Consider the following 27,017-nt stretch of genomic DNA (forward strand, 5'->3'; position numbering starts at 1 on the left):
GCAAATCCAACAGACACCGGTGCTAATTAAAGCAACCGATTGCCGATCCAAAGCCAACAGCCATGTACAGAATTAATCGTAATAATAAAATGAATGTTACTCGTTGTGATGAGAATTATACTTCGGGACATTTTTCAGTATCTTATGGTGGCTGCTTTAGTATCATGTAGCAGCCACCGTCGTATCTCAATATAACAAAAGGGTTAACTTTTTTTTCCTTCTTATATGCACATTCTCTCATTAGTTATAATTTCTGTTGCTTTCTGTGTATTGCAACAAAATTACAAAATAGAAGATAGTACAGACTATTTTACATAATATTTAAAACAAAAAAAAGGCAATGAAAAACTTTCATTTTTAAGGGGGTCATTATTCTACAGGGGTCACTTTTCTTCACGCAGGATATGCTCATTTTCATAAAAATGACAATTATCATTTAAGCAAAAGGGTCATTTCTTAACGTAGAATAATGACCGGAGATCATTATTCTACGTCGAAAAATGACCCCCGGTCTTTATAATACGGGGGTCATTATTCTGCCTTACACCGGCCGGGTACTATAGACCTGTGCGCGCCAAACATGATTAAATGGATATACATGTTTACTATAGATATAATAGATAAATTATACAGATACAAATAACATACAGGTATGAGTATACATGAATGGATACACATGATCAAATATACACAAAACCATCACAATATTCTTATCATTATATTAATCTTTTTCAAAGGTATCTTTTCTTTCGGAGAAAACGTACCCTATCTTCCGGTTACGTTTTCTCTAGAATGCGCTTTCTCGTTATACCTCGTTGCACGCCATCTATTGATAATTCAGTACATGATTGGTGGTTTTGTATCAGTAATCTGTTCTGCATTGGTGTCTGTTGATTTTGCAAAAGAGGCTGTTGAATTTGTTTTAAGCTTGTCTGCTTTGTATTTAAGCGTGGTTTTAAAAATAAGTCCATTTTGCATTCACGTCTTTTTTTACCCTTTCCACCGTCATAAATAGTTTTATCTACAGTAGCTAGAAATGCAAATTATGTGTATCTTAAACCATACCAAACGCACATGAACTTCAAAACAACATTCACTCCAAGATCAAACATTAAAAATGCATCATTTATCTGTTGTGCTTTGTAATTTTTCGCTGTGTGTGTTTTTTATGTTTTGTTTTCATTCATACAAGCACACTAGTTATACAGAGAATAGAAAATATAATTAAACATTCTGCTTTTGTTTTTGTCATCCGTTTATCATATATTTGCTAGTACTTGCTACTGAAGGGTGGTTGGTTGTCAATATGATTGATACGGTAAACACATATTCGCTCAGTTGTCAACGGTATCATCTTTAAAAAAGAGGAATGAACCGAAACACATTGGCTTACAAAGATAACTTATTAAAAAGAAGAATGTGGATAATAAAAAGGAAAAGTTGAAAACCATTAGTCATTAATAATAAAATGATAATAATTAATATGCATATAAATATGCATGCGTCTACCCGCATAAATAATGCACATTTAAATACTTTAAGGTGTAAAATGAAGTTGATAACATATTAAAAATTCAAATTATTGTGTAAAATTTACAGTTAGAGTGTTATATTATATATTATATACATACTCAAGAGTAAATTTTAGACAGTAAAGTGCAAAAAGGGAACGTCAAACAAAAAATGTCAATGTTGCTTTCATTTTCTTCGTACTGTGTAAATATTAAAGCTCACTAAATTGCAAGTACAAATGTTGTAAATTTTTAGGGTGTACTTTAGACTTTGTTATGTAAGGCATTTAAAAAAATGGCTGATCGCTATTTTTTAAAACTCCATTCAGACTAAAAGGTAATATTGCACAAAAGTATGCTTAAATTGTGTTTCATTGTGTCTTTTCACTGTTATTTTTAGCTTCAAAAGTTGACAAGAAACGTGCTTGATCACACATTTACTACTAGTGTTTTGCACAATTGCTCAAATGGCAAAATATTTATCACACCTTGCATGTGTCTCTTGTTCGTATACTTTTAAATTACATATATTCTGTTATTGGAGTTCGTTGTTGACAAATACCAGTGATAAACTATGAAAAATTTATTGTTCTTTATTCAGAGGTACATGTCTCCATGTACAACTGAGTTATCGCACTTACTGCATTGATAATATACCTAAAGATTAATAAACTTGATTGAGCATTTCTATATCAGGTTATTGATTTAATAAAATGAAATTTGACCCATGCGGTTTTCAATGGCCTACGCCAAGTCAAATGGATTGTGGTAAATACAAAAATGTATCATCGAATATCATAAATATTAAATCATAAAATTTACAAACAAAAAATAATTGATAAGTGCAAAAATTCATATGTTCCTATCTAAAAAGGAAATACCGTTAAAAGTATTTTGATTTTATTTTTAAAGAAACCCATTAATGTTTTAATTACTTAAACAACAGCTTGTTGTGTTGATGTGATGTTCGAAAGGTAGTCACTGAGCTTCATCACTATAAAAGAAGGACAACGCTAAATATTATACTATCATAAGATATTACAATACACAAAAATGTTACATGTACGATTCCTAAGTTCCTCCTCTCTTTATAAATCAATTGCATGATCATCTAAATGAGAAAATGCCTAAGTAGGTATTTACTATTTAGTAAATGTGCACTGATTATTTCATGTTACAATAATTTCCATCTTAAGATACAGTAAGTTAGCAGTAACGATGTATATTAATTTGTTTCATTTCCAAGGTTGTAAAAAATAAAATAATAGATCAATGGGTGTTTACCCTACTTGCATTGAGTAGATTACCTTTCTTTAAAGCAAAACATTCTGCCTCATTACAGTTTCGCCCAACACAACAAGCGTCACATATATTTAGACCGACATCGCCGTGTATTACCCTCTTCATTTTGCTGTCCATCGCCAAAGATCTGCAAATCTGTGGATTTAATATTATTACAGACGTCATTATTCGCATTTATAGAAAGTATAGCACATAGTAAAATTACTTACTAATAAGTAAACCAGAGTTTCTCTATACACTTTTACGAATAGCGCCAACGTATATTGGAATTTAGATGAATAAAATAAAAAATGCTGGAGAATGTTTAAATCAATGTGTTAGCATTGTGATTGCGCTAGTGGAGTAAGCAAACGTTGTAATTCATAGCACCTTCTAGCTTTTTTCAAGATAGAAAGTTTGATGATAAGTGTGCCAACAAGACATGCAGAGGGTGTATGTGATGGAAAATGAATTACCATACTTTGTTTTTTAAAAACTAAGACTGTCTGCTTGTAAATATCCATGTTATCCATGTTCATACACTATGATCCGATTAAGACGATGTCAGATGCGATGACATACAATGTTTTTGGTAAGACGCAGTGAGCAGAAAACCTCTTTATAATTACATTCAAAAAGTTTTACATTCAAAATAATAATATTCTACTTCCTGGTCAGCTTATAGGCTACGATCAGATGTGATGAAGCTATGCTGTTCCAGATGAAAGGAGAATGCAATTTCAACTTTCAACAACATGACCAAATTGTAAACCCAATTGAGTATTCCAGCAAGATTAATTGAAAAATCTACCGGTATTTTGTAATTCGATGAAATGCATTTCGGTTTTACTTTTTTAAAAGAATTTCAGCTATTGCTTATATGTTTTACTTTATGACCAAATTGTACACCCTATTGAGCAAGCTATTGAAAACTTTACCGGTATTCTGTAATTCGCTGAAATGTAATTATTTTCTTTCAATTTTTCAGTAAAAGTTTCTTGTAGAAGATTCGAGGTTGATTACTGTTTGTTTTTAAGGGGTTATATTGAAACATATATCTTATTGGGGATATGATCTTGCAACAATTTTCCAGTTTTCGTGCAGTTCTACTGTAAATGTTAAAAGGTATTCTTAGCGTACTTACTCGTTTATTAGCGCATCCAAAGACGTACTTTGCCTCGGTCCCCACGACTCGGATACCAGTATAACATGCCTGTTAAAACCCATTTTTAGAAATTTGCACCAAAACTAGACATATTCCTTAGGTTTTCTTTCAATATCTCCACTTTTGGATCTTAAAATATAGTGACAAATCGTTGATAATGAAAGGCAACAAAGAAGTATCAAAAGTCGTAATTTACACACCTACTGCCAATAATTAGGCACTGGTAAGAATCATTACATTCACATAACGATAAATGCTGCCATGAAGATGCTTATAGTACGGTTCAACATGTTCTTTTGACATGATACGACATTACAAACAGACCTCAGTTGGTGGACAGACATCTTCCCGAGAACAACTGGCTATGTGATCATGCACTCCAACACAAACTTTACAGGTCACCAGTTCAGTATTTGGAACTATTTTAAAAAGAAAAAAACCTACTTACCAAATAGTGATATGATCCAGCAAATAGTGTTATTACAAAGCACTGTATTTATAAACAATTCAATATTATTTCATAAACGATTTTGCAGGGTCGGCATAGCATACTGAGTAGTGATTTTCGTTCGATTACCATTAATTCCAATGATTCTTAATTCATGCCACCTTTGATTCTAAAGCTTTTTCAACAGTATTAATACTGTTTGTCTGATATCCTACTCTACTCACTTTTTCAAACTATATATGTTAACATTTCAAAGTATCGAAATAATGTTTTTGTTGTCGGGGGAAATAAATCTTATTAGCAGACCTTGGCCACAGAGGTGAGAGTTACAAGGACCGCTGTCTGTTGCTGAGGCTCCACAACACTGGAAACAGTTGGTTACGTCCTTCTTTGGTCTCACCAAATCTAGTCCCCAAACACTTCTCCTCCCTAGTGTGGTCAGAGAGTTTAAAAGTGCGCATGTCTATGAAAGAAATATTGGAAGGCTGCGTCAACTATTTGTGATATTATCATTCGTGATTTGCATAATCATATTCAGTTTGAAAACGGGATTGAACATCTATGATTTTTTGAAACCAAATTATGATTTTTTTTGGAGCAAAATGGTTTTGTGAAGTGTTTTGACAGAGGTAGTTAGATATATTTTACAGTATAAAATATAACTTGACAAAGAAATATCAAAACACCCTCAATAACATTGAATTGGCATCCAACATGCAAGGTGCAAATAATCAAAAGTGGAACAATTCTATTCATGATGACATGCTATTTCATTATTTCCTTTTATTTAATATCATGCAGCCTTTTTGTTCAAATGCAGCATTTTTGTGTTATCAAGCAAGGAAACTGTGATAAAATGTTTCATAAAACTTGCACCTTGCGCGTTCCATGCAACAAGACGGCGAATTGCATGTATCATGTTATCATTACATATTACATGTAGGTCTAGCTACTAGTATGTACATTACCATTTTATAAGATACAGCATAACAATGCTAATATATACCCTATCTGTTCAAAAATAATCGTCATATAGGATGTTATAAGCCATCATAAATGGTTGAGTATTTAAAGTAAAAAAGTGCCTACCTTAAACTTTTGTATTTCTAAAATTCGTTGAAGATATATAAAATATTACTATAATGAGTGCATATACACGTATTGACGATGTTAACTAAAACCATACCGTTTTGGAAAGACAGCCAGCTTCAAATCTGATTTCCAAATTATCTGTTGTATATTTCCTCAAAAAGCAATTCTAAAAAGAAAAAGAAATAGTAATTAACGATTCTTTGCATATTCCTGTATGCTATGCATTTAAACATTTGTGTATTCGCATACTGTTGTTTATACTAATATCTTACCTCCTGCTAATTTGTAAGGAAATCATTGGCTAACAGTTGTCACGTGGAGACCGTGTATATTCCATACACATTCAGTACGAAATATTACCCCCCTTTGAGTATTGTGACGTCAAGTTTTGTACCCGAATTGAAACTTGTAACTTTGTTATCAAACGCTTGATTTTCATTGTTTAATTATCTTTATGCCATTTACATAAAGGCAGTCGGTAAGATATAATTGTTACAAAGTCATGTAGTTACTGGGAACGGGATGATACATGGTTAGTAAATTTCATATCTGGCGAGGCGAAGCCGTCTACGAGATTGATTAACCCGAAATATTTCTGTAGTCAGTCAGTAACAAACCTAATAAGTGTTTGTTTCCCGTGGACTATCAAGTGACACATTTATTCACATAAAGCAATGATCTTCGCAAACCTATGTACAAGTTGCCTAACATCTCTCCCAATTTAAGTCATTTAAACTCTTCAAAATTATCAATCTCACCGTTCGAATACTATTTGAAAATCTTCGCATCACCCATGTTTGCTTACAATGTTTTAATGCAATTTAATTTTAAATGTTTTCTCTTTTTTCTGCAAAGATTTGTATGGTGGCATAGATCTGTCACCACTTGTCAGATAATTATGTTAACTTCTCATATGATTATGTCGACTTGTCAGATATTTATGTCAACTTGTCAGATCTTTATGTTGACTTGTCAGAAAATAACCATAGTGACTATAGAGACTCAACATTTTGTTGTCAAAGCGTGATAGTGCAACCAACTGCCATTTTCTTGTCATCATAATACCATATAAGTCGACATAAATATCTGACAAGTTTACATAATCATCTGACAAGTCGACATAAAGATCTGACAAGTTAACATAATTATCTGACAGAAAAAATAATATGGCCACTAGTTTAAAGAAAATTATCATTTATATTGTAAGTCGACTTGTCAGATAATGATGTTGTCTTGTCAGATGTTATGTCGTCTTGTCAAATAATTATGTCGACTTGTCAGATAATTATGTCGACTTGTTAAATAATTATATCGACTTAAAAGATGATTATGTCGACTTGTCAGATCCTTATGTCGACTTGTCAGAAAATATTATTTCAAATGGGTGGCACAAATTGGGCGTGGAAAGGTTAAAGTGTTGAATTCTTAACCACGTGAATAAGTGACAAGTCGACTTAAAGAACTGACAAGTGAACATAATTATCTGACAAGTCGACATCAAGATCTGACAAGTCGACATAATTATCTGACAAGTGGTGGCAGATCTATGCCACCATAGATTTGAGCAAATCTTGACGCTTTCATTTTGTTCTGCTCCATACACAACAATAAGACGTCGAAATTTAAAGGGCAACAACTCAAATTTTAAAGAATTTCAAAAGTCAACTACTCTAAATATTTGAGAACTCACGACTTGCAGTTTCTGAATTAAATGATATTAAATGTCGAAATGAGTAGGCGAAGCGTCGGATCGGCAATGACGGTTATTGCCGAATATTAATTCTCAAGCAGTCACGCGCTATGTTTCAACCAATGAATGTGCGACATTTTAGTCCGAAGGAAAACAAATATAGATGTAGTTTCAATTGAACAAATAGACCATGACTTTAATAATTATTTATAAGCATTGTATTGCATTTTGCAGATTATAAAAGGGGCAATGTCACGATTTTAGTCAAATTTTATTTTTCTGTTCTTATTATTTACAGTGCTTTAGAATTTATGCATTTCTAATTATCAAATGAAATTTGAGATTCAGTCGTAGAGTTATAAGCAAAATACAGGGCTCACAATTCTTTGTCATGTAAACAAGGCTCCTGCCATGTTTTTACTTACATAGGTTCAACATACCAGTGAAAAATCTTTTAAAGCTGATTTCTCTGTCTTATTTATTTTAAGCTTAAACAGTTCCTAACTTTTAACACATTCGTTTTAGGTCTAAAACTGGAATTTTCACTTCAACATTCAAAATGTAAACATAAGCTTTGTTTACATTGCAAAGAATAATGAGCTTTGTAATTTGCGTATAACTCAACGAATGGCATTCAATCTTTGATTGCCTATTAAAAATGCCTTACCGGAGCATTGCAAACATTAAAATCGGAAAAATTATTTTTGACGAAAATCGTAACCATGCCCCTTTAAAAGAAAATTCAAAGTATTCCAACTCCCAAAAGAGCCTGGTAAAGTCTTTTGATTTCTTGGCTATGAACTTGTTTAAATGCAAATACCAGTAATTATTTAAAAATGAGGGACATCGCGCTATCTATCATTATTAAGTGCTTTTCCGCTGATTTAAGAAACTATTTCAAAAAGTAGTGAGGCAATTTAAGTAAATTATTTTAAATTTTTCAATTGTTTTCGTAACTACATGTATATTTAGAAAAGTATTTGATTAAAAAGAAGTTAAACTGTAGAAAGGTTGATTGTGTCGTTTTGTATATTTTGAATTCACCCGGTGAGTGTAAATACAAAATTTTTAATATGACAAAGTTGTCATTTTGTAAATTTGTATTATCACCCACCCATTAAATTCAATTTTAAGTTTAAATATAACAACTACTTGAAACCTAATAATATAGTCTCCAATCAATAAGGTCTTTATTTACAATCTGTACATACCTCGTTCTCTCCACAAGGGGCTCTGCTTTGCTGTCTACATTCCTCAATGGACGCGGCATCTTGGCATTTCAAGCAAAGGGGACCAGCTCCAATGACGTACCCTTTAAAGAACATTTATGCTATATAGCGAGAGTATTAATTATTTTACAAGAATTGTTGCCTTACAGATTTATGTTAAAGCACAGGGATATCTTATCCCCTCTGCTCTCTGTGACATAAATTATACATAATTAATTTATATATATGTCATTCAGAGCAAAGCAGATAGGATGCCCCTGTGGTTTAAACAATATTATTTGTTAGCTATTGCTATATTCAATTTGGTGCTTTTAATGAGACGCATGAGTATTGAGAAGTTGACATTAAAAAGCTTGATTGGGTTTTTTTTTTTTGGTTTATAGAGAAAATCGAGTGGTTATGCCACAGGTACACCATTACATCACAATGACCTGAACGTTGAAAGATCCAATACATTTTGAAGAATATAGCATATAAATTTTGTTCTCATCAATAGTGTGTAAAAAAAATAAAATATTGCAGACCAAAATATAATTTAATAATTCCTCTAGCTATTGGTATGTTCGCATAACACATACATTGTAATAAATAGAGTAAAAACTCACCAAAGGTTAAGCATGTGACAACCAGGGTCGCTTCGTCAAATAAAAATATTGTAGCATTATCATCAAAGTATATTCATTAGATATGTGAACGAAATGAATTTCTCATACAATATATAATTGTTTCTTAGAAATTAAGAACAATTATTCTTTAATCTTACCAACAGAATTTCTCATAATTCTATAAAAAAAAATAATGAAGGCGAATAAATATACAAAACAGCGTTAAAAAGAGCATACATGTACGTAATATTTTTTTCAATACAAGGAATCAAAATTTTTACTCTCCATGCTTAAAATGAATGATGAAATAATCATCAATGTTTTGAAGACACTTGTTACATTCAAATCTTGTTGATTTCAAAGAGTCATAATATAACTGAGTGGCCAGCAATGAAATAGAAAGGTCTACGTCACATTGCTGCCTGACACAACTTCCAAAAGTCCCAGCTCCTATTTAAGTCAGGTTTTAAGTCGAGTAAACACGAAATGTGTTTACAAACATGTGTTGACTTATACAACTGTTCGATCAGCAATTTAGTGCTGAATCATCAGTAGAGAAGGTTCTCAATGAGGAATGAGCAATAAAAACTCCTGAGCTAAGACTACGCAATTTGTATATATATCACTTGAAACCAGCGTCATTTCTAACTTGTTTTGACGCAAGAAAAAGATAGTTACACCCTACCGAAAGTCCAAGGTCTTGTTAAAATGGTTTTATATCATTCTTCTTCCACATTTTTTTTAAATAAATTTTTTTCAAGAAGAGAAACATGCCTCAATGTTACCTTTCAATCTTAAAAATCCTAGTATTCTTTGAATTCAGCTTCTAACATTAAAATTTAAAAGATCAAACCACAACCTGGGACCTTTGCCTATATATGTTATCTTTGTGTTCTTTTGTTGCATAATGCAATTTTTTTTAAAGGGGAAAAAGAAAACCATAACATTTTACCTTATTTAGAACGAGGCTCGAGGAAGAAAAGTTCATGGCGTACAGAACACATTCTTATCTGTATAATAGTTCAAATAAGAGCGTGATTCTGTAGATTACGGCCCACTAATGCACTGATGTTATGTAAGAATCCAACTGTATCGGCTAGAGGTTGTGATTCCGCCAAAGACAGTTCACGGTTCTAACGTTATTAACATTAAATGGAGGCAAATGTCTCACTTTTGTGTATCAGCACCTTTGTTTTGGAATTGTATTGATATTCAATGTTAGAATCTTATATTTATTTGGCTGTATGCCAAATAGAATTCTATTTGAAAATTATCAGGTATTTCAGAGTCGTTTTTAAGGACCAAAAAATATAATGTATTTTTTCGTACAGTTATCGTACCGCTATTTGAAGTGAACATGTACTTCAGTTAAATTTCTTCAGCTGCTTTGAGGGTTTATACCTGGTGCAGTCTGATTTTGATGAATATCAATACTGCTACACTCTGATATTAAGAGTTAACGATAAAGTGCTTTCTTTGATATGAAGGTTTCGAAATTGCAGAAAAAAATACTTTTTCACGAAAATGTCCTAATATTCTCCCTAAAAATGTTCCAAACACAATTAAATCTCAGGAAAAGTTTGGGAGAATATTAATGCTGACTTGGGAACATCGTAAAGTAAGACGTCTTTTTAAAATCAAACAGCCATCCGAGAGGATTCAGGTAGGTGTTTTATGTGGAAAACGATAATTTGAAATCATAATTTTAAATTAATTTAATAAATATTTTATTAAGCAAAAAGATACATAAAAGGATAGGACATCAGGAAGGGTCTATGTAGGTCCTCTCCTCGAGGATCAAAGTTTCAACTGATATTAAACCACATTTAAGCTATGTAAGTATAATAGTACATGTAAAATAAGTATATTTAAACAATAAAATGCTTTCTTTGGTGATTCATTCGGGATATGAAGGTAGCGATCAATTATATTAACATCTTTCATTTAGCTTATTGATAAATTGATTATGAAAAGTAAGTAAAATTCACTAAATTACTGTCAATGTACGTAAGTACGTTTGCTAAAAGAAACAGCCAAATCGTCTCCTGTGAGACTTTGAGTCTGACATCGTCATATGATTATTCCGTGCAGTCCGTGATTTTTTCTAGTATACATAATATTTATAATTTGATTATGAAACATGCTTTTGCAACATTAAAGGAAATGGAACTAATTTGAGGAAAAGTAAAGAGAAAGAATAGAAAGACACAAAAAGAATTTTAAAATTTAAAATCATAAGTATCATGATTTATGTTTTTAAAAAACAGGTATAATTAATAGAATCATATTGTACTTGATTCAATATATGTTTAATAAATTCACACTATACTCTGTCCCAAGATATTCTGGATTCACATTTGGCTTAATTGGTTGATATTTATAAATACATGTACCTCAGGATTCAAACGATGTTCATTCAAAAGTATGAAAAATTTCCAAGATTTCTCAGTCGAAACGCCCCTGTTAGCTTATCAGGTTTCAATACAATGCAAAAAAAATGTGATGTCTACGGAGATTTTGTAATGCAGCAAGCCCGGATGATAACGTTGAAAAATTGCGCGATGTATTCCGAGTGTATTCCGAATGGAGAAAAGATGTAAACATTCCCAATTATAAATCTCCGTAAGGAATCTGTTTTCGTTCCTGTGAATTTTTCCGAGTGAAAGATGATAATGTGTCAATGAAATTATCTTGGAAAATATCCCTTTCAACTATTTCAATTGCACTTCTTTCACACGTATGTGTATTTTTAATAAAAATCATCCAAATGTGCTGCATAAATATCTTGGGACAGACTATAGTATTCCTTTAAACTAATTTACATATGTATTTGAAAAGATTACATTGGCTACACTAAGAATCTCTCTATAATTCTATTGTATCCTTAAAATTACTATAAGTCGCGCGCCAAGTAGATATCCCTACCGTATTCCCTATAATTGAAATATAAAAAAGACACCAAGCATTAACGATAAAAACTGTTGATCAAAATACTAGTAGCTAGTTGTATTTAAAAAAAAATGATTTTCAATAATGAGCGACAAATAATCAAGAGACATATCTCAGAGGTCCATCGATCATCCCTGAAAATTTGTACTGTCTGTGAAAAAAAATGGTATACAGATAAACTCACATAACTTGTGCTCTCTCTCTCTCTCTCTCTCTCTCTCTCTCTCTCTCGCTCTCTCTCTAGGTGCCTGCCCAGAGATCCAGGATTTTTTAAGGTACCCTAATTCCAACCATTACCCATTTTCTCCTTCTCTCAATTCTTTAAACTTACATTCTTGGACAAACGCTTCCGTATGTGATGTACATGTCTATATTAACTAACAGTTTTCTCTTTTTTTTCCTACCAAATATAATGGTGTTCGTCTTTCTGTCTTTCTCGACTAAAGTTACCGGGTTCAATACTTATTTCTCACATTTCTCTGTTTCTAATATTCATATTCAATTCATTAATTCTGCAAAATCCAGGGTCCCCCGACCTCTCTCTTCATCAGCATTTCAATCCAAAGATTGACGTTCTGTTGTAAATGTATGCGATGATATGAAAATCAATTAAATTCCTATAAATTTACCTGGGTACATTTCTAGGTATTTGTGGTACACATAACTACATTTTGTACTTGTGAAATTATCAATAATAAAATTGAATAAAATTGATACATAGTAGGATGCTGAATAAAAAACAATAACTCGGTGACGTTTTCATGTTCGGGTGATAGTAACAGTGTTGTATAGCAGCGGATTCTATATACCACGTGATGAATTTGTCTCTCTGGGCCGTCAGAGATAAAAGAGAAACACGTACTTTCCAAAAAGAGTCAGAAGTTGTCTTATAAGATTAAATATGCCAATTCTTAGGAACTCTCTTAAGAGGTTCGTTCCTCTGATTTTGGGTAGCCATTTTGGGTCACCTCTAGTCTGGAAATTCTGTGTCACATATTAATTATACTTGTAAATTCCTATTTTACAATGCCAAATAAACTATATTGAATAAAATAGTGACGGGAAAATTACATATTTAAAGAGTTTAGTGAGGGACTATATTTTGCGGCGGAAGGTTTTTAAGAAGAAAATGAACATTCTTATTTTCAGTGTAGACCCAATTTCCAGCTAGTTTATGCATTGGGGTATCTTTGTGTTGTTTCAAAAACATATTTTAACAATATTTCAATATTTCTATCCACATATATTGGCACATTTAACTAATATCTCATAAAAGTCCAAAAAAATTAATGCCAATTTTTGACTAAAATTAGCTTATTTCCTGCTATATCTCAAAATTTACATCATAGACCCATAATTTTGGTTTTATTTTCTGAATTTGTAAGATATTTTTGACAAGTCTATTAAAATTTGAGAAAAAGTTTGAGACTTTTAAATAATTTATTGCATGTTGAATCGTTAATGGATAAAAATAGTAGTTTATCAGTGCAATAAGGTCAAAATATCAATTAGGTGAAGAAATTGCAAACTTTTTCTTTATGATAATTTTAATTTCACTAATTTTAAATAATATTGATATGTATTTTATGCTATGGTGCATTCCGATTAAAAATTATAGAGGGAAAAGCGATTTATGTGCAATTTGCACTTTCAGTGCAGAAAGGTCATATTAAATACACTATAGCACCGAAAGGAGCATATAGACTCAAAAATTTTGTTTTGAATTTTGGTCTATCTATGTATGTAGAGCTTTAAAAATTACTTTAGAAAAAAAATTTAAGACCTATGATCGCAGGATCCAACGTCCTAAATTAAACGGGAAGGGGTCTTAGGGAATTTTTTTTCAGAGGGAATAGATGCTTTACGGTTCATAAATAATTCTTTTATTTAATGAAAAAATTAAATAGTATGTTCCGCAGAACGGAAAAGGGGGTGGGGGTAAATGTATTTAACAATTTCCGTTTTTGTCCGGTCATAAGTGGTTTTTTTTATTTGCTACCGTCTCCATTTTTCAAATCGAAAGTAAAAGTATGTTTCGCGGAATTCAGAATTCAATGCGCTTACGATGGCGATGCGACTGTAGCAGATCTTGGTGTTTACGTAGCATTCAGGTAACTTTTAATTTGATAAACTTATTTCGGTACTTATTTCATGTTGTAGATGATATTTGTGTGTACTTTGATATGAAATCATGATTTTTATGGCTTTTGTATCTGTTATAAATTTTGGAAATCCCCTTTTCTAATTAAAGTTTTGTTTCACTACAGAGATAACAAGCAATAACGATGGCTTCTAAGTGCAAATACTGTGGGGAAGATGCTGTGATATCAACAAATGATGCACCATCTGTCTCCATGCGAGTGTGTCAGGAATGCGGATCAGTGAATGACGAGAATTTTATTTCCGATGAGACACCATTCTCCAGGGGATTCGATAACACCTCTGCTTTCGACTTCAAACAGTCTCTGTCTAAATCAGCGAGAAATGCTCTCCAAGTAACAACACCACAGGGCCTGAAATTGGGCAAGAATCGCATAACAATTGTTGGACAGACCTTCAAGCTAGGGGTTTCCCTCATTGATGATGCTGCGAATTTGTATGAAAGGTTGTTTAGGCATCCAGATATTATCCACAAGACCATGTCAAACAAACTCCTTCTAGCAGCAGCATGTGTGTATATTAAGATGCGTGAGAATGATCTTCCTTTTCCACTTCGTTGGTTTTGTAAGATTTCAGGCATATGTGCTAACGACTTTTCAAGAAACTTTCTGTTTGTGCTCAAATGCATGGACATCAAGTTGAACTACCCAAGCATAGAGTCAGAAATTGATATTGTGTTGGAACCTGCCAAATTAGGCTCAAAAGTCACGAACCTTACTGCTGAAATCATTCAACTGTGTCAAAAGGCTTGGATTGTGAGTGGTCGTTCTCATTCCCCCGTAATTATAGCGGCATCTCATATTGCCTGGTATACTCTGACTGAGAACAAAGGCAGGAAGTCATCACTGCGAGATTATTGCAAGGAATTTAAGTTTTCATATTCAAGACCCATTTCTGATCGAAGCAGTGAAATTCATGAAACAATTTTTGAGCTTGGAAAGAGTTTGCCATGGGTCATTGGCAGTTATAAAGATAAGAAATTATTCAATAGGAAGTACCTTTTGGAGATTGTGAAATACAGGGAAAGTCTGCTCTACAATCACCAGATAGAAGTGACTGAGAAACTCGTACCTGTAATTGACATGAAATCTAACACAAGTCCTTCAGATGTTAAGGAAAAAGGTGTTGAAAACTCTGATAATTCTAGCATCAATACTGAGAAATTGTGTCCAAACCAGAAAACTGTATCATTTTCCAATTCTAATGTAAAAGACACCTCTGACATGAACAAAATCTTTTCTCATTCTAAAGATGATAATATCCAGGGGGCTTCAGCCGCTGATGAAAGGCCTACAGATATTCAGCCCAACAACGAACATTCTCAGAACACTCAAGAAAGCTGTTCATCAGGCTGTAAAATGGAAAGTAAATCTTGTGACAGAGTCTATGGAAAATTAAGTGCTTCAAAAGATGTTCATGAAGTTGTTTATGAGAGTGATTCCACCCTTCAGAAAAATATATTTATTCCTCCAATATTGAAAAAACCACGAAAAAGATTGTACTATGAAGCTGTTGAAGATACTGAAGGACTGAATTGTAATGATGAACTGTCAGAAGCCCATGAACATGACGTTGATCAGTACATCCGATCAGAAGAAGAGATTAAGGAAATCAAACAACTCAAACATTGAATTAAACAAATTTTAAAGTTCAGAAAAACTTAGTTACTTTGAAAAGAGTGGTATAAATGTTGTTTTACAATTTTCGTGCCAAATAAAAGTTTTTGATATTTTAAGTACCTAATTTATTTCCTCTAATAACTTGTAAAGTGACAGCTTCCTTTCTGAATGCAAGTCCGGACTTCCAAAACTTTCTGGGGCTTTTACATTTTCACATTGAATTAGAGGAATGTTTTATGCCAATTTAATTACAATATATTGTACCGGTAATATTGATATCTTGAGCTCCATATAATACATGTTCCACCACAAGTTTTCACCTTCAAACTCATGATTCCCAGAACATTGGTAGGTGCATGTTATTGAATGAGCTTCTTTCACATGATGCAAAATGAAAAACAAGCTAAGTTTGATTTTGTTACAGTCAGGAGAATGAAAAAAAATACATATTTGGAAACTACACTGATCAATATTATAGATCAAAGGGAGACATAAATATCGGCAATAAAATGCTCTCTTGTTGGTGTACACATACAAGATATGAAGGCTGCCATCATTGCAGAAGAATGACTGTATATAAACATATGGCAATAAAGCAGCAATTTTTTCTGCAATGCTTACAACCTTTACATTGACAGAGATTAAAAGAATTCACTTTCAATATTTTTTTTTTTACTGAAATTTGGTAAATTTCTGTGTTACATCTACAAGACATCTTTGGTGACACTTTCCTGAATTTTGAATCAATTTTCTGTTGCCATGATAAAAGGTTCACTCCCATTGAATACATGTATTATTATTTTAACAAAATTGAAAGTTTTGCTTTATAAAATGAATGCATCTTGAAAAAGCAATTTTGGGTAATCTATTGCATAGATGCATTTAACATCTCGACTACACGCATGGGTAGCATAGGCACTGTACATGTGCATAAGTACATGGGTTGAAAGAACTGTTGCTCTTACAGCCTAGTTATTGGAATTGTATTACTGGTACCTGTACTCTGATGTGTACACATGTCCATAACTACTATGTACAGTGTAGTGGCGTTCTCTGAGATTTGTACAAATTCCAATAGAAATAATTGGAAGAAAAATTGATTGTGCATTTACATGTATTTATTTTTGCAATATACATGTATATAAATTATAAGTATATAATATAAAGTCCTAGATTTCATTTGTTACATCACTTCTTTCTGAATGAGGAGGGAACTTTCTTCAACAGTCAAACTTTGTGTTGCAGCAATCATTTCATTACAACTGAAATTACAAGAAAGTCGTAATGATTCCATAAAATCTCATAATACAAGTGATCTTACGATTTGAATATTGTTATAATATATTCTCTATTAAGTAAGGATCAGCAACTATCTTTGAAAACGATAAACAAAATCCCTTTCCATTTAAAGGTTAACTACATCTTTGTTATAATACATTTGTCAGTGGTTTAATATTCTAGTCTCTCTATAGTAAAATAGATACACATGTTCAACTTCATTGTGTATCAAAATACGTGTAAATATGTTTTGTGTTGATGGATTTTAATTACAAGAACTCCTTTATATAACACAAGAACTCCTTTATATAACACAAGAACTCCTTTATATAACACAAGGACTCCTTTATATAACACAAGGAGATCTCACCTCTTTAACTGCTGACACTGCTGGTTGGTGTGTTTTTCTAAGGAGGCTACATGCCTAGCAACTGTTGCTGTGGCACTATGTAATTGCTGCCCTGTACTGGCAGATAGGTTTCCAAGGAGATACTCACTCTCCTGTAAAATTTGTTCAAGCTGACCTAGATAATGATAAAATTAACAATGTTATAACATAGAGCAAGTGTTATTGATTGTTTAAGAAATATTTAAATAATCACAAATATTCAACAAGTATTTTGTAATGGGTAACGAAAAGTTCCTAATTTCATAATGGTAGTAGAGAGTGAATTTACTGATGTAAATGCAAATAAAAAGTCTGATCTAGTTCATGTACATACATGTGTGTATGATACACACATGTATGTAGATGAACTAGATCAGACTTTTTATTTGCATTTACATCAGATACTATCAGTACTAATGTATCACAATTTCTAAATATAGTTAATCAGTCCAGATTGGCATAAATATCATAGATAAAATTACAGCTTTTCTAGTAAGCATGTACGTGAAAAACTCTCTTACTATGGAAAAGGGCCTCATCTTGTGGAATATAGATGCCCTTTGTTGGGATTTGATGACGAGTCGTATCCAAGGCCTGTGCCAGTGTCTCATATTGCTTGGTAAGTTTTGGGAGATGACTGACCACAGGTTCCAAACATTCTCTCTAATAAAAAGAATAGAAAAACTGTCAATGTGACAGCTTACCAGGTTTTTTTGTGTGTGAACAGTATCAATAATCAATTTGTCAACCCTGAATTGAGAAACACTCCCTTTACAGAGAAAGGGGGTACACTATATGCAATATTTTGCAAAAAAATTAATATGTTCAACAGCTGGTATTTTTCCATAAATAACCAAAAATCAAAATCCCAGTAATATGTACATCTCTAATATGTGCATAATTGATCTGCAAAACAACAATTTCCTATCATAAGACCTGTAGGAGGAGTTATCCGTACAATAGGGGTATCCACCTGGCAGCAGAATGCACACCCAACCAAAACCCAATTTTCACCTTTGGAAAATCCCGTTAAAAATTTGAAATAAGATTCTGTGGTCACCCAACACCTATGTTCATGTATATGGACATGTACATTTGAAAGAAAATGTGACGCTCCACATTGTGCATATTAATTTATAAGTAAACTGTACATAAGACACCCTTTACCTGAATATCAAGCTGTTCATCTAATTCATTTAAATGCTTCAGTCTTGCTAATTCTTTGTCTTTGTCATGTTTGAGCTTCCGGAGTTTTTGCAACTCTTCCTGTAGCCAGAGCATTTGAGACTGTAAAAAAATCCTAAAAAGATTAGCACAGATTATATATAACAAAAAAATCAATAACCTCTTTTCCAAATGACGTAAAAGATATTATTTTATCTCATTATGTTTACATCTACCAAGTATGATTCCCTCTATTTCATACAGAAACTTATTGTTAATTCATAGCTCTATGGAAACCGACAGGACTGAAACCTACACACCCTATCTATCTATTATTGAAATTCCCATAGAAGTTTTGACTGTTTCTTTTAGCTAACGTACTGATGTATATTATTAGTAAATTAGTTAATTTGTTTGCAATCAATTAAGTAAAAGAAAGATGTAAATATAAACAATAAAATGCTTTCCTTGATGAATTATGCGAGTTATGAAGGTAGCGATCATTGCAAAAAAAAATTTCCTGTTATGTATTTTTTCTGCAATGTTGCCACCTTAAGCTTTATTTCTGCATGAGTCACCAAAGAAAGAATTTTATTGTTTAAATAATTCTATATATCACATCATTTAATAAATATATATTATACCATTGCTTTCCTTTCTTGTTCTTCTTTGATCCTCCTGGCCTTACAAGCGAGAAACTCCCACTGTACAAACCTGCCATACAGCAAGTCCAAAGTCTGCTGTGTTATATTGGGTCTGGGCTGAAAGTTCGTGTACCAATATGTCAAAATCAATTCAAATAGGTAGATAATTTGTAAAAGTATTTATCAGCTGCAATGAAATATGAAAGTCTTTAACAAACATGTACCAGTACTTAAAAAGCTGTGTAAAAAGTACATTTGCACAAACCTTTGATTTTGATTGATGTGAGTCTGAATTCAATTTTGATACATCTCCAGCTAAAATTTAATAAAAATGCATTAGATTCATGAATACAATCTTTATACATTACATATTTCATTACATCAGGCCCCACATTCACCAAAATTTGCAAATCATTCAACTCAGTCCTTAACTCAACTTTATGCAACTTAACTTTCAGAAAAGTGCATGAACTTGAGGTAAAAACTCAGACTTAATGCTGAGTATTGACTTGAGGAAAGTTGGTGACGGTGGATTGTAACGTAAAAGCTATGAAACTGTCTCATCATCCTACAGGTTGAAATGTAACATACACGTATATAATTCTTAATGGTATAACATTAGGGGATCAAATTTCATGAAGATTTCAAACTTGACTATTTCTTTGGACTGTTGTAACAATGGAAAAAAAGATTAATCTCAAGTGCACACTTTTTTCAACATATTACATGTACTTGCATACTTTTGTAACTAATTATAATTTCAATTTTTCTGTCAATTGTTTTTCTGGGGAAGAAATGTTTCTTAATACATACATGTATAACAAACTTTTTTAAAAATTGTACATCTTCTGATATCGTTGAGACTATTTACTTATCATACTACATATACTATAGATTCCATCTACAATATAACTAATGAAGCTCATTACCTGCTGATATTGCTGATAAGTCTGTCTGCAGGGTGGAAAAGAATGACACATCTGAGGTGGGGGTGGAGGTTTTGCCCGTTTTCCTGTTCTGGGAATTCTCTGGGGTGCTGGGATTTTTCTGGACCTCTATTTGCCTTTTCTCTTTAATCTGTTTCTTTGCCCTCTGACTGGGGTGGGACGTGGGTACTTCTAGACTCCGACTTACTTTACTTCTGTCTGCCTTTGAAGACTTGTATGAAATAGACAATTAAAGCTGCTTAATTCAATTAATTGTAAAGCCTATTTTATTCATGAATAAGTTAATACGATGGGATTTGTTTTCATGATTATGGTATTTAAGCAATATTTCTATAATTAAAATGATGTACAAAAAGTAAATTGGAAATTAAATTTGGAAAGTAAAAGGGAATTCACATAAAATTTTGCAAACAGCATATTTGTAAAAGTTAACAAGCTGCACTGACAAGTGAATGTTCCCTTAGTGACAAGATGTTCTTAAATGTACATGTATGTCAAGATATAATGTAAAGACATAATGTTATTTACCTTATCCATGAGAACGGACACAGAGGCCTTGGCCTGAGCAGCTTGCATGTATCTGGATGGCACAACTTTAGCTACAAAAAAATGGCTACATGCAGTAAATGTACATCATTAAATAAAAATGTATTTATTATACATGTAGTTCCAATAAAATTACTTAATAGATGTACATTTACAAGATGGGTACACAAATCAAAACAGTCATTCTCACTTTTTTTCTTGGCAGTGCCTGGAGTGTTTGGTCCTGCTTTTGCTTTTTTAACAGGTCTGAAGAAAAAATTATAATTCATGAATTGCATATCATTGAAATTTTATATTAAGTTTTAAGAAATACATTGTACATGTGGGTTTATGTACATGTACATTTATGCCTAATGTGGTTTGTTCATTATTTCATATACACTGAACCAAAGTTCCAAGAGGTCACCCAATATAATATATCTACTATATGAAATGAGCACATTTATTTGTCTTGCTGTCTTGTAGTTTGACTTTACTTCCAAATAGTTAAGAACGATGCATTGACCTTGATCTTTGGTTGTGACCGAGACCTTTGTTAAATATCACAAACACTTCTGATTTGGTTAAATTTTGTTAAGTGCTTTTGGATTATTTTTTAAGTTGCCGATTGAAATGACATTCACTTATGGAAGAGAAAAATTATATAAAAATAGCATTTACTTCAGTTTGATTAATATTTAAAACAATGTCAATGATAAAATAAACACCAAATTTAGAGTGAGTACAGTCTGTCATAGAAACAATGCAGACATGTCTGCTCAAGTATGATTTTTACATATGTTTTTGCTCTTGTAATTATACACATCACAGTTAAAAATGGTACTTGAGCGAGCATGCGCTCGATGTTTCCCAGTCAAAAAATGTGAAAAAAACCCAGTTTTAGCTCCATAACATTAATTTATCAATATAAGACAATCTTCATGACCTCATTTACACATTATGACATCAATGGGGTGATCACTTTTTACATACTTATTTTTAATATGATTTCAACTATTTTTAACCTTATTTTTAAAATACTGTATGGAAGTTTGATTTTGGGGGCGGGAATGCATAATACCACACACAGTCCTTTCACATTATTTTATTTTGAAATTTTCAAATTATTCTATTTATCAGGGTGAACACTCAGAAGTGTTGTTGAGTGTACACACATGCACTTGTGAGAGGAACCATTTCAATAAGGATTTATTTTTTTTTTTAAATGCAGTAACAAAACAAAAACAATTCTACAAACAGTTTTTCTTAGTCTAGACATAGAAAGCAAAACGAAATTAACTTTTGACATGTGACTCTTACAAAATTGGTCTTATAATTAAAACCTTGCATTTGATTACCAACACCTACTTTTTTTTGTTGACCGGTTTTGTGACAAAGTCTGAGATTGAGCAGGCATCACTTTCACTTATAAGAGACATGACATCAGACTTCTCATCCTGAGGCTGCAGGAGAGCATCCGAATCACCTGAATCATCGAAATTGGGCTGTGACAATCCCATCATCTTCTCCATCTGAGTCAGAACAGGAAGTGATCCCAACATATGATGATGGCTTTTTGGTGATTCTAAAACAACATCCAAACCCTATGGATTTTTCTTTAATGGATAACATGCTGCATAGTATTTGGGTGACTGTAAAGTCTCGTGAAATGTACACATTTTTTCCAACCAAAATTTTATAAAAAGTGGGGTGTTTGTATTATACATAAGAACAAAACTTAACGCCAATTTTTAGAGTGTTTTTCTGGATACTGTGGTGGTAAGACTGTCGATATTGCATGCAATACCAGTTGAATGGAAAAAAATTGAACTTGTTCCATCAAAAATATCAGATTCTTTTTTATGTTTGTAGAAAATTAACACTGACTTGAGTATAAAATTACCTTGGAAAGAACTGTACATATGATATGAGTTAAATTTTGCCCCCATAATTTGCCATTTTTTTTAAAGTGTTTCTGGCACAATAAAATGTTTTGTTATATTTTAGAAGAGTTGATGTAAAATATACTTTTCACCTATTTATTTGATTTATTTGCACTCACTGGCAGTATATGACGTCAGAAGTGATGCTATTTCTATAATTCAATCAAAATCAGTCAAAAATTGACATTTTTCTTATCTTTTTATGAATGGGAAATATAGAGCGCATGCTTGAACAAGAAAATTTTTTTTGTCACTTATTAGCCTTGGCTAGATACATCTCTGATTTAGATATTTTGTTTGTTCAAGCATGTGCTCTATGTTTTCTGAAAGAAAAACTTATTGAAAACAAGCTGTTTTATGCTAAAAATGCAAAAATGGCAGGAAAAGGTTGTCTTTACGATGCCATATTTTTAAATTGTGGGCAGTTGAATCAAAATGAATATTATGTAAAAACATCACATATATATCTGTACAAAGAAAACAAAGAATTACAGTAAAATGATGATGTTCATTTTAGGAGGCCATTTTAGGCCCATAAAAATGGCCCATATCATATATAGTCCTTTACAATCTCTCATTACAAATATATCTTCTAGAATTCGAAATTGCAATCTGAAATTGCATTTTATGGTTAAAACAAAAGGCAATTGTTTCATCTTATTCACTCATTTCTATGTAGCCTTTCGTTTGTGAAGTAAACCAACAAACCTGCTTGTCTCTCTCTGACTGCAGGGGATGAATGGTTACTGGGGGAACTTGGCGCAGGAGCAGAGACAGAGACCGCTGGGACACTGGTCACTGGCACCTTGTTGGATTCACCTTTTACTGCAGCATTCCTGAAAATGTCAACATTTAGACTATATGAATATTACAAAGATTTCCCACCATCTTTCTGAATTTTACACAATTCTACAGTGTCATAAAGGAAAATTATGTGCAGTTTTTTTTTAGGTTTACAACATGTACAAGGATTAAGGATTATTAACCCCTTTAAGGATTATTCAACCCCTGCTTTGCAAAATCAGAATTCAGTTGCATCCCTTTTGTTGGGTCAGCCCACAGGAAAACGATATCTTTTTCTTCATGTTAAAAGACATATGGATATCTTAATACAATGAACTTTTTAAACTGCCAATTTATTTGATGAACACCTAATAGAATGAATAGCCCAATATAGAATGAAAATGTTACAGAGCCTGGCGTGAAAACCTACAAAGATTACACTGTGAGAATTTCAAAGAAGGCCACTATTGAACTAAGGAACAAAAGATTTGGAAAGTATAGACTCAACTTATCAAATACATAACTACATTATATTTCAATTTAATGGTAAAACATCAGTCTTAGAAAACATCTTTATTTTATCATGTTTTGATATTTAAAAAATGTGAAGAAAATTAGCTAGAAGCACTAGAAGCACCTGAGCTGTCTCCTGGCCCCAGCAGGGGAGTGACAGATGACACGGGCGGGTGATTTGCTGTAACCAACCACCGTGTCCACTTCTACTTGATCTGGGTCAGCCAGGCGAGAAGAGGCATCCAGAACCATTACATCATCCGTGGTCATTTTCTGGTGACCCAAAATATCAATCTAAAACCAGAACCAAAAAAGTTACTTATTTATTTAACAATTAGATCTCTTTGTCATTTTACAGTCACATATTTAAACATTAATGCCAATATCACTATCAAGGACAAGCTTTGGTACATGTATCTACTTAAATAAGTTTCATATACAGTGTATCAGTTTCACCGAATATAAATTCCATTTAATTTAAAGAATTTTTCTCCAAGTTTTTCTATGTAAATTAAGTTACTTTTTGACACACAAGAATCATGAGACAAACAAACTTGAATTTTTTTTGCATAATTTTATATATAATTTATATAATTTCATCTAACAATCCAAATCCTACTCTTACCCCCCCCCCCCCCCACACACACACCTTTATCTAAAAACCAAAATAATCTAATAGTCCTGAGACTTTATTAAAGACTGCACAATGCAAATTTTGATTGAAATTGGCTCACTGACTAATGGTGATAAGAAAACTCACTTCAAACTGCTTTTGTAAAATGAAAATGATTCCATCTAACTTAGCATTTTCACTGAGAGCTTCATGGGAGAGACTTTTGTTATTGTTCTACCTTTGATCCATTATCAATTTCCTCGTCACTGTCCGAGAGATCCAACGAGTCCGTTTTTCGAACTCGTGCCGGTGAGTTTTGCTCAGTGGTGCATGGTGCTTTTCTAAAATAGAGTTTCAGAGAAACATTAGCATTTTTCATTTCCCACAACAGTCATAACAAATACACAAGTGGATGCAAACGTAAATAAATTGATTTATTCAACTATTTTATCTACACAAATCTAATTTTTATTGCTTTTATAAAAATGACATCATGAGCAGTCTGGGGTTTTTATTTGGACAATTACTTTAAAAGTACTTAAAAATATGAGTGGATTTTATACATGTACAATCCTGTAGAACGTTTATAAGAACTGTATCAATTTCTGTGCATAATTTACTGAACACAAATATCCCCAATCTTGTTGTCCCCAACCCGAATATACCCTGTACAAATAATGATGAATACTATAAAAAAAAAATACAACCAATATCTCCTTACTTAAAATAATGGAGATGGAAACTAAAAATACAAAACTTGCTATTCAAACTAACTTTCTTGGTGTTATGCTTGCTGTTGGTTCATTTTCCTCATTGTTGGTGGAATCAGAAACCATCTTGCGTGCAGGGATCTCATTGTGTACTTGTGGAGGTACTCTTTCATCAACACTTCTAACATGTACATCTAAATATACACATTATAATCATTCATGAATTTACATGTATTTATTACACTATCAATATTTTTTTCCATATCTTCACAAATTGTTAAAGGCATGTAAGAAAAAGCTGCTTGTTTTGTAAGTAGTAATACTAGTACGTGTATTTAGATTTTAAATAACTTTTTGAAAGAGTTATATTTGCATGATTGAATTTTTGATTTTTCAGCCATGAAATTGGTGTAACCCATTATGATCTGTAAATCATATGCAAAGTATGAAATTTACAGTTAGCCATTATCATTAGTTTATGTAAGCAATGCTCTGTTCAGTACCTATTCCATGTGCCAGAACTCCTCGAGATTTCCCTGAAGAATGCCCTGAATCATTCACTAGTCGGCCTTGTGCAAGAGTTTTCCTTAAAAAAAAAGGCAAATATTTGGGTTTTTATCATGTTTATGCTTTAACATTTTCATTACAAGTGGTCACTGTAAGGATTTTTTCATCAAAGAAGTTTAAATGCATCCAAGAGTATTGATCAATGAATTTGATAACCATGAATAAAACTATCTATCAATACGTCATAATACTTTTCTTAGAATGAAAAAATCATATCCGTTAATATAGGTACATGTAGGTATTCGACAAGGGTAATTTAAGCGTACACATGTACATTCCTTCAGGCTTGTGTGTTTCGTATAGACTAGTTCTTAAATCTTTCACTGTATTATAATTTATCATAAAAGCCTCGGTGACAGGCTTAATAAAAAATTTGTATTAATATGATCATTTTTAAGTTAAAAAATATAAAACATTAAAATAACCCATCAGGTAAGCGGCAAGAGTGCTCTTTTCTCGGTGGCGAATGCATTCTGCGTAGGAGTTGTCTACTTACCCAACTTTTACTTAGTTTGTGTTATTTAATGAATATAAAGTCATTTTTTTTTATTGCTATTAGATTTTATTTTTTTAAAGAAAATTTGAATTATCCATCAATAAACGGCGGGTATACAGATTTCTTCTAAATCCGTAATAAAAACTTATAAAAATATTTTGTTGTTTTTAATTATGATTATTTTATCACATTTAATCATACTCAATCATAATTATATTGATATATAGCCGCATTTGCCGTGGGACTTACGTGGGACTTAGGTGGGACTTGTTTTCTCCGTGGGACTTGTTTTAGTATCACCCGTAGAATGTACATAAAACTTTACCTGACATTTTACACACATAACATTGCTGTAGACTGAACATGATTGTTCACTGCGATACTTATTCCGCTTTCGGATTATAAAGCGAAACGTCAGCAGTGCAATGTGCAGCCTTAACACTAGATATCAGTATAACGTAAATACCTCTTCGGTCTCTGACCAGCATTATTTACTGTGTACAGCGACCGTTTGTACATCCCGCTCTTCCTCTGCAATTTCGATTTTACCTAACCGGAAATGGAAGGAACGGAGATGTGAAGAATAACTTGTTCTTAGAAAATTCGGTTATATCGAACAAGCGCTTTTTCGTTTTTATGAGCTCGCCTAGGCTCGAAAATTGGGTACGAATTTCGAATCAAATTTTTCATACGTTTT

General features: G+C 32.4%; 3 protein-coding genes across 3 annotated transcripts; 1 reads left to right on the forward strand and 2 right to left on the reverse strand.

Annotated features, from left to right (window-relative positions):
• Nucleotides 1-2,394: 2,394 nt before the first annotated feature.
• LOC105329598 (uncharacterized) lies at nucleotides 2,395-10,023 on the reverse strand. The gene is made up of 10 exons (XM_066069125.1): nucleotides 9,974-10,023; nucleotides 9,180-9,199; nucleotides 9,022-9,048; nucleotides 8,399-8,499; nucleotides 5,592-5,663; nucleotides 4,712-4,868; nucleotides 4,282-4,376; nucleotides 3,937-4,005; nucleotides 2,819-2,948; nucleotides 2,395-2,505 (listed from the first exon to the last, which is right to left on the reverse strand). The coding sequence occupies exons 2-10, from the start codon at nucleotides 9,193-9,195 to the stop codon at nucleotides 2,447-2,449; spliced, it is 726 nt and encodes a 241-aa protein (XP_065925197.1). The 5' UTR covers nucleotides 9,196-9,199; nucleotides 9,974-10,023; the 3' UTR covers nucleotides 2,395-2,446.
• Nucleotides 10,024-13,992: 3,969 nt separating this feature from the next.
• Nucleotides 13,993-15,865, forward strand: LOC105329599 (transcription factor IIIB 50 kDa subunit). Its single transcript, XM_011430899.4, has 2 exons — nucleotides 13,993-14,081; nucleotides 14,238-15,865. Exon 2 carries the CDS (start codon nucleotides 14,256-14,258, stop codon nucleotides 15,759-15,761), a length of 1,506 nt encoding a protein of 501 aa, XP_011429201.3. The 5' UTR covers nucleotides 13,993-14,081; nucleotides 14,238-14,255; the 3' UTR covers nucleotides 15,762-15,865.
• Nucleotides 15,866-16,849: 984 nt separating this feature from the next.
• LOC105329600 (nucleolar protein dao-5) lies at nucleotides 16,850-26,891 on the reverse strand. The gene is made up of 16 exons (XM_066068532.1): nucleotides 26,787-26,891; nucleotides 25,761-25,843; nucleotides 25,322-25,451; nucleotides 24,786-24,888; nucleotides 24,059-24,228; nucleotides 23,347-23,474; nucleotides 22,064-22,280; nucleotides 20,907-20,962; nucleotides 20,699-20,769; nucleotides 20,153-20,381; nucleotides 19,489-19,538; nucleotides 19,224-19,340; nucleotides 18,583-18,702; nucleotides 17,937-18,078; nucleotides 17,398-17,551; nucleotides 16,850-17,011 (listed from the first exon to the last, which is right to left on the reverse strand). Exons 1-16 carry the CDS (start codon nucleotides 26,837-26,839, stop codon nucleotides 16,933-16,935), a joined length of 1,902 nt encoding a protein of 633 aa, XP_065924604.1. The 5' UTR covers nucleotides 26,840-26,891; the 3' UTR covers nucleotides 16,850-16,932.
• Nucleotides 26,892-27,017: the final 126 nt, after the last annotated feature.

Source organism: Magallana gigas, chromosome 8 (assembly GCF_963853765.1).
Source record: "Magallana gigas chromosome 8, xbMagGiga1.1, whole genome shotgun sequence".
Classification (NCBI taxonomy): domain Eukaryota; kingdom Metazoa; phylum Mollusca; class Bivalvia; order Ostreida; family Ostreidae; genus Magallana; species Magallana gigas.

What these genes read in the sequence shown, in the direction of transcription:
- LOC105329600 (XM_066068532.1), bottom strand. Translation starts at nt 26,839, where the DNA reads ATGTACAAACGGTCGCTGTACACAGTAAATAATGCTGGTCAGAGACCG. An exon ending in AAATTGATAATGGATCAAAG is followed by an intron (nt 24,229 to 24,785) that starts GTAGAACAATAA and finishes TTCTGGTTTTAG; the next exon opens with ATTGATATTTTGGGTCACCA. An exon ending in GGGGCCAGGAGACAGCTCAG is followed by an intron (nt 23,475 to 24,058) that starts GTGCTTCTAGTG and finishes TGACATTTTCAG; the next exon opens with GAATGCTGCAGTAAAAGGTG.
- LOC105329599 (XM_011430899.4), top strand. Translation starts at nt 14,256, where the DNA reads ATGGCTTCTAAGTGCAAATACTGTGGGGAAGATGCTGTGATATCAACA.
- LOC105329598 (XM_066069125.1), bottom strand. An exon ending in TGTCACATGCTTAACCTTTG is followed by an intron (nt 8,500 to 9,021) that starts GTGAGTTTTTAC and finishes TGTTCTTTAAAG; the next exon opens with GGTACGTCATTGGAGCTGGT. An exon ending in CTCTCACCTCTGTGGCCAAG is followed by an intron (nt 4,377 to 4,711) that starts GTCTGCTAATAA and finishes TTTTTAAAATAG; the next exon opens with TTCCAAATACTGAACTGGTG.